Source organism: Mytilus californianus, unplaced genomic scaffold (genome assembly GCF_021869535.1).
Source record: "Mytilus californianus isolate M0D057914Y unplaced genomic scaffold, xbMytCali1.0.p SCAF_1, whole genome shotgun sequence".
Taxonomy (NCBI): Eukaryota; Metazoa; Mollusca; class Bivalvia; order Mytilida; family Mytilidae; genus Mytilus; species Mytilus californianus.
Window position 1 is genome coordinate 102566021 of NW_026262581.1, and position 13928 is coordinate 102579948.

General features: G+C 32.1%; 1 protein-coding gene across 1 annotated transcript; it reads right to left on the bottom strand.

Annotated features, from left to right (window-relative positions):
- Positions 1-1226: 1226 nt before the first annotated feature.
- On the bottom strand, positions 1227-12566 carry LOC127728322 (required for excision 1-B domain-containing protein-like). The gene is made up of 4 exons (XM_052235672.1): positions 12429-12566; positions 10192-10396; positions 8113-8201; positions 1227-1572 (listed from the first exon to the last, which is right to left on the bottom strand). The coding sequence occupies exons 1-4, from the start codon at positions 12536-12538 to the stop codon at positions 1467-1469; spliced, it is 510 nt and encodes a 169-aa protein (XP_052091632.1). The 5' UTR covers positions 12539-12566; the 3' UTR covers positions 1227-1466.
- Between the last annotated feature and the right edge of the window lie 1362 nt (positions 12567-13928).

A 13928-nucleotide genomic window follows, 5' to 3' on the forward strand; every position in this document is an offset into this window, starting at 1 on the left:
GACAGAAATATGAAAAAGGACCAGCACAGAGCAGTTGCTTCAACATTTTTTCAAGAAAGTTTCTGTATTTGAACACACAAAAATTATACCTCATTCATGATTCATGAATGATTGCTAGTGTTTAACACAAATTTCAGCACACTTGTTATAGTGTGACGACCTGTTTTTATTGGTGGAGGAAGCTGGAGTGCCACTGAGAACCACTGACCTAAGGCAGGAAAACTGGAAATCCTAGTCAATCAAGATAGGAGTTGAACCACCTTCCAAGTGCAGGGTTTGAACTCATCACCTCATTGTTGACAGGCTAGTGATTGCTGAAGATGAACCACTTAGACCACTCAGCCATTGAAGCCCCATATAACTCATTCATGTTTTACTATTATCTGTCTGGCAGCCATGATAATGTACATGTAAGATCATAAAAGATACTGTAGATCAGGAATTGCTGTGTTATCATCCATGCTTTGTTGGATTCATATGATTATTTACTAACAGTTGTTTGAATAAACAGCTGTGCAAAGAGTGCATTATACGCCTTTATTGTGCATATTGAAATTGTTGCAAGAATAGACTGATATTTCGATAGCATTTAATCATATGTTCACCAATTCCAACAATTATGTAAAGTTTCCACTGAATCAATTAAAGCAAACTCAAGTTATGGTACAATATATGAAAAATTTACTAAAATCTGACAATTAAAGTCCCATAACTCTGAAGCAATAAACTGGAAAATTTAATACAATAAAAGATAGCCTCCTTTCATCAATCCCAACAATAATGTAATGTTTTGAGGAAATCAATCCAGGAATACTGGAGTTAGTGAACGATTAATGAAAAATTGCATTAAATCTGATCAAAGCTCTGTAACTGTGAATGACAAATCCAAAAAAAAAAAAAAAGAAAGAAAAATGTGTCCATGGGACACAGATGCCACTTGTAAATATACGGCAAATTCATCAATTTTTACATTCGATAAGGGACATACCTGGAGAACGGTGAATATGACGCCACCCATATTCGACTTCATCTGTGTTTGGTGGTAATAAGCATTTTGTATGAGTTTCATAACATTTGGTTGAGGCAAACTAAAGTTAGAGAATGGAAACTAATTTTGGGACGTACGGACGGACAAGGGTAAAACTTAATGCCCCTCCGTCATGGCAGGGGCATCAAAAAACTCAAAAGGGAGCTTTCTGCCTTCAATGTCAATGTTGTGTTAAAGCTATATGAGAATTGGTTTATTCATTTACATATCATAGTAATAATGTAACAGACAAAGATTGAATGTATATGAAAATTACAAAACCATATCTCCCTTCCAATAAAACAATATTGATGTTAACATTTATAAAACAATCCCGTTTTCATTTTCACATCTTCAAGGGTATCATGACATCTTTGCACAGTTTTCTTTTCTCTCAGAAACAATTCTTAAACTAACAAATTACGACTTATCAATGTTGTCATCTTTCAACATGGCTCTCGTCCTCTTCTTCAACATACAATTCTTCTGATTCATATTTAAGTTCTTCCAAAAAGTCATTTATTTTATCAACAATTTCCTTTAACCTGAAAAATGAAAATAAAATATTGAAATAGTAAAGAGTACTTGACACGAATGTTGATACATTGCAGAAAAATGCTGTTGTATTTGAATCATTTGAAAGGGCAATGAAGTTTCAAACTCGTCTGGGTCAAATGAAATCCGTCAGTTGTGCATGTTCTGATACAATGTACATTTGTACATGCAATAAATCAACCCACACGGTCACACCATAATAATGTTATTTAACTTTCCAGACCGACTCTATCACGATTTTTCCCTTTCTTACAAAAATTTAAAGCTTAACTGGAGAGAAAGATGTAACAGTATACTGCATAAAACAATGGTAAAAATTATCCCTAATTAATGTTTGACACATTTTAAGTAGCTGTAATCTCCTATTCCCTTCCTAGTTGTTTGTCAAAAATTATTACATGTGTGTTCGTGTCTTTATTTTAGAGATGTTACACCTGAACAAAATGACCTTGTTTCTCCAAGTTGAATGAATAAAGAAGACTTTTTTGTTAAATAAACTGAATGTGACTTTTTTCCTTTGTAATACTGGTTATTTCAAGCATTCCTGTCAAGTTTTGTCATAATCAGTTCAATAGTTTGAGAAAAATCTAGTATAATGTAAGACGACATCTACAGCGATTTGAGCAAAATTTCTTCGAAAAATCCAAACAAAGCCGCATCATAATAGAATATAGTGTGGACCAATAAATGATCAAATATTTATCTCATCTGCCTACAAACAGTTGAATATGATACAAAAGATGACTTTAGGATGATAAATACTACTAATGGACCTCTTTGTCTTCCTTATAAGGTCTCTTTTGGTCCATTTATACCTCTCATTTCCACAAAATTTCTACTTTTTAGGCCAATAAATAAAAATTTTGGGGTAACTTTCACTCATTTATGATGGAAATGTTATTATAAATTATTAATTGAAGTATTCAAGCAGAATGAACTATCCGTATAAAAGTTTACTGTCTCCAAGGAGGTTTCAATAAGTCCTTACGTAAAACTTAAATTTACGCCGCGTTCCAGAGAGGGACATAAAAAACTTGGCGAATAATTTGTTGTTACTGCTTTAAAAATAATTTCATTTACTTAAAACTATATATTTATTAAAGTATTTCTTAAGAAAAATTTTCTAGTATAGCAGAATATAAGAAATAAGGAGAAAAAGCTCCCCAAAACTCTAAGTATGGCTTGTTCTGTCAACTAATATTCATGGTAGAGTCCTATTTCAAGGAAATTTTCTCATAAAATGTATTTTGGAGACTCAATCCACTCAGAATATTTCATTATTTGTAATATTTCACTTAAATAGCAAGAAATTTTAACACATGAGAGTACTCACAAGGTCAAAGGTGCATGTACAGCTTCCCATATTAGGTGTAATACCACCATTGATTTCCCCCTATTAGTCTTTGTTAAATTTGCACTTTTCAAAAAATTGTGCAGAATGTATCTTTGTTTCAAATAAAGAAATACTTGGCATGAGTAAAGATTTATCCTGTCCAGTACTATAGAAAAATTTCACATAACATTTCATTGCATATAAGAAAATAACCATCACTGGAAGTTAACCAATCAAATTTTCCCCCTTTTTTAACCTGTGTACAAGCTTTAGTAACCATGTAACCTCAAGTTTCCAAAATATTCTATAGAAACCCCAAATAAAGAAATAATGGTGCTTTGAAATACCCAAGATATATGTTTATGACTCAGAAATGTTTTACTGCAATGAAATGTAGGATCAATTACCTACACCAGTCTTCACGCTGAGTGGCAGCCCAGGCAGCCCAGGCTTGTAATATTGCTCTCGGGCCTGTAAAAATCATATCTACAAGCCAACAGAATCTAACTAAAAATTTTCAAAAATTGAGCTCCGGGCCTGTAGATTTAGCAGTTCATCTTGAAGACTGAGCCTACAACTGTCAAATTCAAGGGAATATTTTTTTTCGACCTATTTTCGTATGCAACCGGATGTGACGTACTATGATTTGGTGGTATTACACCTAAAGAAGACTTTTTTGTTAAATAAACTGAATGTGACTTTTTTCCTTTGTAAAACTGGTTATTTCAAGCATTCCTGTCAAGTTTTGTCATAATCAGTTCAATAGTTTGAGAAAAATCTAGTATAATGTAAGACGACATCTACAGTGATTTGAGCAAAATTTCTTCGAAAAATCCAAACAAAGCCGCATCATAATAGAATATAGTGTGGACCAATAAATGATCAAATATTTATCTCATCTGCCTACAAACAGTTGAATATGATACAAAAGATGACTTTAGGATGATAAATACTACTAATGGACCTCTTTGTCTTCCTTATAAGGTCTCTTTTGGTCCATTTATACCTCTCATTTCCACAAAATTTCTACTTTTTAGGCCAATAAATAAAAATTTTGGGGTAACTTTCACTCATTTATGATGGAAATGTTATTATAAATGATTAATTGAAGTATTCAAGCAGAATGAACTATCCGTATAAAAGTTTACTGTCTCCAAGGAGGTTTCAATAAGTCCTTACGTAAAACTTAAATTTACGCCGCGTTCCAGAGAGGGACATAAAAAACTTCTCTTTTGGTGAATAATTTGTTGTTACTGCTTTAAAAATAATTTCATTTACTTAAAACTATATATTTATTAAAGTATTTCTTAAGAAAAATTTTCTAGTATAGCAGAATATAAGAAATAAGGAGAAAAAGCTCCCCAAAACTCTAAGTATGGCTTGTTCTGTCAACTAATATTCATGGTAGAGTCCTATTCCAAGGAAATTTTCTCATAAAATGTATTTTGGAGACTCAATCCACTCAGAATATTTCATTATTTGTAATATTTCACTTAAATAGCAAGAAATTTTAACACATGAGAGTACTCACAAGGTCAAAGGTGCATGTATAGCTTCCCATATTAGGTGTAATACCACCATTGATTTCCCCCTATTAGTCTTTGTTAAATTTGCACTTTTCAAAAAATTGTGCAGAATTTATCTTTGTTTCAAATAAAGAAATACTTGGCATGAGTAAAGATTTATCCTGTCCAGTACTATAGAAAAAATTTCACATAACATTTCATTGCATATAAGAAAATAACCATCACTGGAAGTTAACCAATCAAATTTTTCCCCTTTTTTAACCTGTGTACAAGCTTTAGTAACCATGTAACCTCAAGTTTCCAAAATATTCTATAGAAACCCCAAATAAAGAAATAATGGTGCTTTGAAATACCCAAGATATATGTTTATGACTCAGAAATGTTTTACTGCAATGAAATGTAGGATCAATTACCTACAACTGTCAAATTCAAGGGAATATTTTTTTTCGACCTATTTTCGTATGCAACCTGATGTGACGTACTATGATTTGGTGGTATTACACCTAAAGGCTTATTTGGCTGCAATCTATTTCACAAATACTATATAAATGCTTGACTGTACTTGAAATTGAATACCTATTTCCAAATTTGATTAACAAATTAAAAATTAACACAGTAAAACCTCTTTTAAGATCAGTTTTCTCTGGTCCCAAAGGTGACCTTTATATACAGGTTTGATTGTACTCTTGCAAACACATCCATGAATAAATGGTAAACTTTGTGTATTTACTTTTGTTGACAACCATGTGTTTTTGGCAGGAAAAAAAGGGAAATAAACTATTACAGACAACAATTTATAGAGTAAAGTCTTAAGAATTTCATTCTGACATTGACTTGTTTTGGATTTATTTATTGTATCATAAATGGGAGTAAACCTATACAGCAATGTTTGAAATAGCTTTGAGATTCTGAAAATTCAATTTTATTACAGAAACAGCGATGTTTGAAATAGCTTTGAGACCTTGAAAGTTCAATTTTATTTGATTTTTTGAATTCCTTTTGTCATTTCTGTAGATTAGACCACAAGGCAATTGAAATAAAATCTAAACTTTTGTTATGAAAAGGCTCCATAGGGTAATATAAATGTATAATGCATACAAATTTATCACATGAAAAGCATTATACAGATGATTCACTTCACCCTGAAGTCTTCTATTGGGTCATCACTTCCCAAAGCTGCTTGGTTGCTAGGGAGAAGACACTTCTCTCTAAAATTCTGAAGTGTGGTGACGCCTGATCAACCAAAGTTAAAGTTACTTGTACATTTACAGGTATCATTTAGAATGATACACACATATTAGTGAATGTTATACATTTTGTAACTTTCAACAAAAAAAACCCCAAAAAAACCTTATCTTGAAAACTAAGGTTGTAGTAAAAGTTAAAGGTATGTGGAATAGCATTTCAGCCACTGAATTTTCAAAATATGAAGAACTTTGGAGATTAACATTCACTTTTAGATAGATTAAGAATAATACAGCCTTAAAAAATAGGTTTTCATATGTCATAATTATGGTTTTATGTGTGTTTTTCTTGGCAATTATCTGTTTGGCAGTCTGTGTTTTTCAAATTAAGACTCTGAATAGGTCTAGAAATTACTGTATGGCTTTTGTCTGCATATAAAGGCTGAAAATGTGATGCAATTATATCATGTCTATAAAAAAATGATGCCAAAAGCATAATATGTTTATTTGATCTGTCAGCAAATTAATGTCAATTTTTCAGAATGGTATCACTCAAAAGGATTAAAATTCTACTCTGGTCAAATTTTGGTGCCAAATTGATACATGTCTGCATTAAATTGTTCAGATTCAAGTTACCTGTTTATTTATCAATAACATTAAGATTCTTTTGAAAGACTTGAGTAATTTTACTATTTATACAATTTCAGGGGCTCATTTCATACCTCCTCCTTTTAGTTACTTGATTTTAGCAACTAAAAATCCAGGCGCGTAGCTGCCTTTACGCAAATACTCATTTGCTTGCACATTTTTTTCCCAAAAAAATTAATTCTGAAATTAAATTAAGAATGAGTAGGAAGACAGATCAACCGGGCTAACTATCCAGCTGACACCCCAAGTCAGTATTGGAAGCGAGCCTTGTATTTCTCCTTTCTTGACTATTTCTTTGAAGAATTCACAGGACGTTTACTGGATAACTCTGATCGTTTTCAAGGCCAGACCCTTATACCTGCAAGTTTGGAATCTTTGACAGCAGAGTGTATAGACAAACTATACGAAACATTTAGACACGAATTGACGGACAATCAAGAAACCTTCAACTCTGAGGTAAAGAGATGGCAGAGACGCTGGTCGGGTCCAGGTGTTATAAAGTAGCCCAAATCTCTTATGTCGTCTCTAGCAGTGACTAAAAAGGAACTATATCCTTCAATAGTTTGCAATCGTGTCAATCCTAGTTACAATGCCAGTAACTACATCAACTACTGAACGGTCATTTAGTGCATTACGGCGACTGAAAGCTGATCTCCGTTCAACCATGGTATAGGAAAGACTATCTTCGTTGGCGCTCATACATGTTCACAGAGAAATGAATATCAACACCGAGAGAGTTCTGCGATCATTTGTCTTGGCAAAAAATAGATATATATTGACTTTGGATATTAACTATACTTTAAGTCTTACATGCAGTATTAACATTTAATAATACAGGCTCAATACAATAACCTTGAAAACATCTTAGATTTATATCCCTCACTTATAAGTCAAGACTTAAAAGTCGCCGTTTGATTTCGTATTCACATTGTCCGTTCGTCCAAAAGACTATTAATTCACCTTGGGTATCTGTGTCCCAAGTGACCTTCTACCGTTGTCGTAGAAACCTCTCCTTTGATTCGAAAATGACCTTAGTGCTAAACGCTACGGTCGGGTGTCTTGCAAGAAGCAGGACCTGCTTACCCTTCCGGAGCACTGGAGGTCGCCACATTTTTTTTTCGGGGTTCGTGTTTTTTATCAGTATTTAGTTTTCAATATTGAATGTTTTTGTTTGTTCTTTTGTGTCTTATCTGATCCCGGGTTGGTCAAGTGTCCATTGATTGCCCTTCTATTGATAAACGCTTCGGTTGACTTGTCGTCTGATCTTCCCGTTTTATAAAATTTATTTTATATTTGAAAACAACCATGTTAATAAGGAGTAATGTGAATTTCATAAGCATGGCATTCCTGGAAAATGACCAAAAATAATTATTTTCGGCATAAAAAGGTCCCAAAAAATTGGTAAAAGACTTATGCTTGCAATTTTTTTTAGGCCAGCTACGCCCCTGAAATCAATAAATCAAACATTTTGTTTTAAATAACTGAATTGCACAATTAATAAAATGTATCTATCCAAACACATAATACATTCTATTATAAAACATATTCATATACCATAGTGCTATAAGGCCTCTGGAAGATCACTGTGTGGTTATATAGCTCATCAACTTACATACATGACTTAGGAGTGATTTTAAAAATCCAAAGAAAGACTTGAGTTAAAAAATCCATAACTCCCCTCTAAATCCAGCAATGTGTATGTATCAACTTTATTGAGCATGGGGGCTGCAGCACTAATGTTTCTTGTGTTTCAATTATATGAGCGATTTTAATATTCATATAAATTAAAATATATGCAATACAAAGTACATGATCTGCCTACAATCTATGTATACAAACTTTTCTTTATGGCTTTCAGATTGTTCTTTGTGTCCTGGTACATCAGGATGATCTAATTCATTCTGTCTTGATATCTGATGTTGTACAGTCTGTAATGGAGCAGAAAAAGTATATAAGCTATATTAGAACTCATAAATACAAACAAACAATTATGTCTAATGGCATAAAAATATTAAAATTGCTAGATTCTTTGAATGTTTCATTGAAATCCAGACAAGTGAAGCAGTTTCAGACAATTAGATTGTTGACTTCTTCTATTCCTATAGATACTAGTGTTTTTATAACAGTGAATAAGATAGAAATTTTTGTGAGTCATTTATTTGGATCATCTACATTCTAGTTATATTTACATGTAGTAGTTGAGATTCACACCTCTGTATTTACAATATACATGTAACTAGTTCACAATTTCAGGAATACAATGTATGTTAATTGTAGTTCCTTTGAAAAATAAGAAGAAAGTTCCATACATGGCTGCTATGTCTTAGAATATATAATCATTTGGTTAACAGGAAGTTGATGAGCAAAAAATCTGAAAATGCAAAACACGTCATATAGAATGTTCACATGAAGACAGGTCCTAAATTTTTGGAAGCTCCAATTTTTAGTTTCCTTGAAAAATGCAACAGATTTCATACACAGTTATTATTGAGAAAAAGAAGAAATTAATTTTTTTATCTTCTGAAAATGACTCTCAAGGTTGATCTGTATTAAATGTCACGTCACAGTACCCAAATTGCACTGAGTACCCAAATTGCACCGAGTACCCAAATTGCACCCATTTAGCAACAGGCAGCAGAAATCTTACAAGTTTTTTTAGAAACTAAACAATTTGTATTTTTATGATTTGACATGTGTACATTCCACATGTCTTTCGACATAGCTAAATATATTTAAATATACGCCAAAAGTTGACAGTTTATATGACAGTACATGTATATAACAGATAAAGTATTCACTGGAAAAAGTAAAATCTACAGGACCTCCACAAAAAGTCAACTTTTAAAATTTAGCAATTAAAATATGTTACAGGAATTCATTTCTTAAAAAATTAATAGTAAGCATGGACTATTGTCAAATTGTTCTAAATATTTGGAGAAATAAAACAAAACATTAGTTATTCGATTTTTATGGATGTGAATTTAAGCATGGATGCAATTTGGGTACTCCTCATTACAGAATCATGGATTGTTTGGAGATTGCTTCAAATCCATTTTTCTATGATTCAATATGGATTCAAAATTAAATTGGTGGAACTATATAGTAAGTAAGGATATATCTACAAATTAAACACAGAATGGAAACTTGTGTCTGGATCATAAATAAATGTGGGTGAAAAAACTGTCAAAATAGGTGCAATTTAGGTACCCTCACGTTATATATATGTATATAGCAATAATACTGAGAAACTACAATATGTCTTAACTATTCTATTTTAAAAACAAGCTTAAAAATCATTTTTGGGGGTATTGCCCAGCCTGGGCCTAGGTATTACTTTGCCAACCCTGAGTATTTTCAATCTGTCCAAAATAGACAATTATAGATGGTGTACATGTACATCTTCAATATGTATGCTGTAAAACTACTGCGCAAAGTTGTAATAATGTTGATCAATAATTCTTAAAGTTACAGATGACATAAGTTACCCTCTATGTCTTTTGAGAGGATGGAAGGACCAGCTAAATGAAGGAGGGAGTCCAGAAGTAACTTAACTTGCTCTTGTGTATGACAACACAGGTTAAGGATTAGGATGTGAACAAAGCAAATAGCCATTGAAGATATAAATCCAATCACTGTAATATTTGTTTGCAACTACAACTTATACAATGACAAGATATCTTTAAGATCTTTTTTTTTAAATACAAGGAGAAATTTTCCTACTTAAAAATGCAGAAATATTTGTTGTGGTAGAGTCTGAAAAGGGACCTCAGGAATTATATATTTCCAATAATTTGGCTTATATTCACCACATCATAAAATTTTAAATCATTTATTCCATCCTATGATCAGTTCATTACAATTTCAGCCACGAAAGATCTTAGAAAAAGGAGACAATTCAAACCACATTTATCAACCTACAGTTTCTAATTTCTTCTGCTCCTGCTCCTGTATTTTACTGATGGGTCCAGCTACAGTATTCTGTTGGTGATCATCATTAAGTCTGGTTTTAATGACTATAATATCTGTAGATATTTTGTTGAATGTTTCTGTTATCTCATGAACAAGCTGACGATACAAAGGAAAATTGTAATTTGGATGTCCCTTTAAATATGCCACAAAACCTCTGAAAAAATAAGCTGAATTAAAATATATTCAAATGCATGTCAAAATTTGTGTTAACACAGACAGTCTCTCAGAAATAAGATAGACAAAAATACAAAATCAAAAATTAATTTTCATTCAGCTTTTTAAAGAATATGACTACCAATACAACTAGCATGACTAGTGTAGTGTGGCCATGGTGTGTCAGAGTATTTTTTTTCATTTTTTTAATGTTTTTTTTTTCTTTGGTGACCTTTATTCAATCTGACCTTAAACAAAAAAGTTCTTCTAAGGTCAAATGCATATTGCTACGAGCAAAATCTCCTCAAATCAGGTTGCCTCCTAAAATGCCAATTCACTTTTTAAACTCCCTAGAAATGAAAAAAAAATAGTTATAGGAGAGGTCTAATGGTTAGGGTCACTGCATATGGAAAAGCCATCAGCGAATTAAGAGTAATAAATTTACTGTATGGGAAGACAATAATTCAATAGCAGTACATTTCTGAAGATTTTGATAAGATAGAGGATTTTTTTTTAAGATAGAGTCCATGTAAACTTGTTTTATAGTATATAAAACATATTCAACTCTTTTTTTTTTAATTTGAAGTATCATGTGACTTTAACTTCTTGAATTACACATTTTCAGGGACAATAATTCTAATTAATCATTCTTATTGTTTTAAGAAGTGATAAGGATTTTTTCTTCGGACAAAGAATTTTATATTGCAATGTGTTTTTAAAATCAACAACATTTTTTTTCCAATAGCATATACAGGAACAAGAAATATTTTTTTGAAACTCGATGTTGAATTTATATGTTACCCTAAATTTCAATGGAAACAATTTTGTTCATTTCCATTCTGAAAGTCAAACACTATTTCATTTAAGAAATTGGGAATCAAACAATTCATTTAAAAATTGGGGAATTGTCAATTTCTTTTACAGGTATGTTTCAAAGAAGCATTGAAAACAAGAAAAACATGAAAAACATTGTATGGCTAATTTGACGCAGTTTGCTTAAGTGATGCAGGGGATATATTTCATTATACAGAAAAAATTTGGCATGAAACCTCTAAATTGGTGAAAAGTGAGGTTGAAAAAAAGTGTCAGTGCAGATTATACTGAAATAATAATTGTTCTGCTGGTCTAAGGCAAGACATTTTATTTTGGGCTAAGGTTACAATTTCTTATCCTTAAAATTTATCTTTTAACTCAGAAAATCATAATTTCTGGGGTTTTTTTTTAATTATTTATTAACACATGTATTGTAACTGAACAAAATTTTGTAGACAAAGTTTATCCAGAATATTGATAAACCTGAGGGGTGCTTTAAATTAGCCTTCTTTTGACTGTGCATAAAATAGGGATGGGTCACCTTCTACTATACTACTAGTATAATTTATTTTGCAAGGTAACATATTTATGATTGTGATTCAATCACCACAAACAATAACTTACAGTAGGTACATGTAGACTGGTACTCATTGGTTATTTGACAATATCAATTGATCTTTCAAAAAAGGTGGAAAGGCTTAAAATGCAATCCTTGCTTTAAAGACTTAGCTTTAGGAAACAAATTCAAAGGGTTCACCTTATTAGCGACAAGAAACATAAAGAAGATTTATTTTATGTGCATCAAGATGTGTAACTATTAATCAATTCAATTTCAAATATAAATCAAATAAAGAAACTTGCATTAAAGTCATGCAATATATTGGTTTTTTATATATAAATATGTGTATTTTAGAAATTTTCAATATTTGAATTTCATCATAGTGATCAATTGAACGGGGGAAAATTCCCAATAACCACAATGGGTCTTATTTTCTTGAACAAGTACATGTCATACTGATAGAAATGAACACTTGTTCAAGAAAAAAAGACCCACTTGGGTGATTGTGGGAATGTTTCCCCGTTCAATTGATCAAAGACACAGCCTATAATAAATAAATAAGCTTTCCTTAGAGTTGGCAATACAAACATGGACATAAAATTTATAACATAAATAACCAACATGAAAAATCCTGAAAAGGAACACTATGAAAAACCCGTACTCCTCAAATAAAGTGTAAGTTTCTACTCTTTCTTGTTGTAGTAAGTGAAATCTCTGAAGTAATTTAACAGCAGTTGTTTCAAAAGAATTATCTGTAACAGATTCTGTCATTGTTTTGATATTTTTCAAGGGAGGCAATCCCCCGTAAATACGCACAAAATAAAACCTTCAGAAATGGAAACGTATGTGTTACGGAATTAATAAATGATAAAATTTAGAATAAATCACTGGAATCTGATGGGAAATAATGTCATTTTTTGTACAAATGCTTCTTTTCTCCCTTTTAAAAGGTTTTTAAGGTTCTTCCATTGGTAAATAAATGAAAAAATAGAATATTTTAAAGTTTTTTTGTTGTTCTAATCTGTCCCGATAGTAAATAATTCTTCTTCTTCTTCTTCGTCTTCCAAATACTGCCCACATTCAACATGATGAATATTCTGGCAAGTTGCGCATGATTAAAAACTAACTGTTGATCGATTTAGTTAGAAGTTTTGGTCATTTAAGACTTGAATATCTCAAGAGACTTTGATGTAGCGATATCTGGAGGCAGTTTGTTCCATTCCTTGACGGTGTTTACGAAGAAGGACCATTTCCTACAGTCTTTGGTGGCTGGCTGTAAAAGGTAAGTATGATGTCCTGTCCGGCTAGAGCTTCTTGTTGGTTTTTGTAGGTATTTACTCTTGTCTATGGCTACAAGGTCGTTTGTTATTTTGTAGCACATGATGAGTCGAGCTTCTTTTCTGAGTTCTTGTTTGTAGGCTTTTCCATCATAATTCCGTAATCATATTGCTGACACTTGATCTATTTCTATGTCTGCTGGTTACATGTCGTGCTGCAGCTCGTCTTTGTACTTTTTCGATTTTTTCTATGTGGTTTTGCTGGTACAGGTCCCATACTGTCGTGCAGCTGGAGTATTCATTTTGCGGTCTTACTAATATTTTATTGGCATGCTCTTTGATGGATTTTGAGCTGATGTGGAGGTTTCGGTGTAAGAAACAAAGGCTTCGGCTGGCTTTTCTGTGATGTTGTTTATGTGTTCTCCCCAATCTAGATCATTTGCAATGGTGCAGGCTAGGTATTTAGTAGATGTTTCATGCTCCAGAGTATGGCCGTGGAGTTTGTAATCCCACTGTGCATAAAATAGGGATGGGTCACCTTCTACTACTATAATTTGTTTTGCAAGGTAACTAGATTAACATGAAATGTAACTTGAATAGTAAATTAAAGCCAGTTAATTATGGCAAGCCAAAGTGGACAAAAAGAGCTACAGTACTTTTTGTCCACTTTGGCTTGTATATTTTAATATTTACAGTGTTGAACGTCTCAATGAAAAGTAATGCTTGTTAAAAAATATTTTCTCCCTTCGTCTTTTAAGGTAACACGATACCAAATGTCATATCTCCTGATTTCTATAATTTTTGGCACAATTGTACTTTGATTCGAGTTACATCGGAATATGAAATAAAAAATAGGGGTCACCAGTTTTTGTTGTTATAATTTT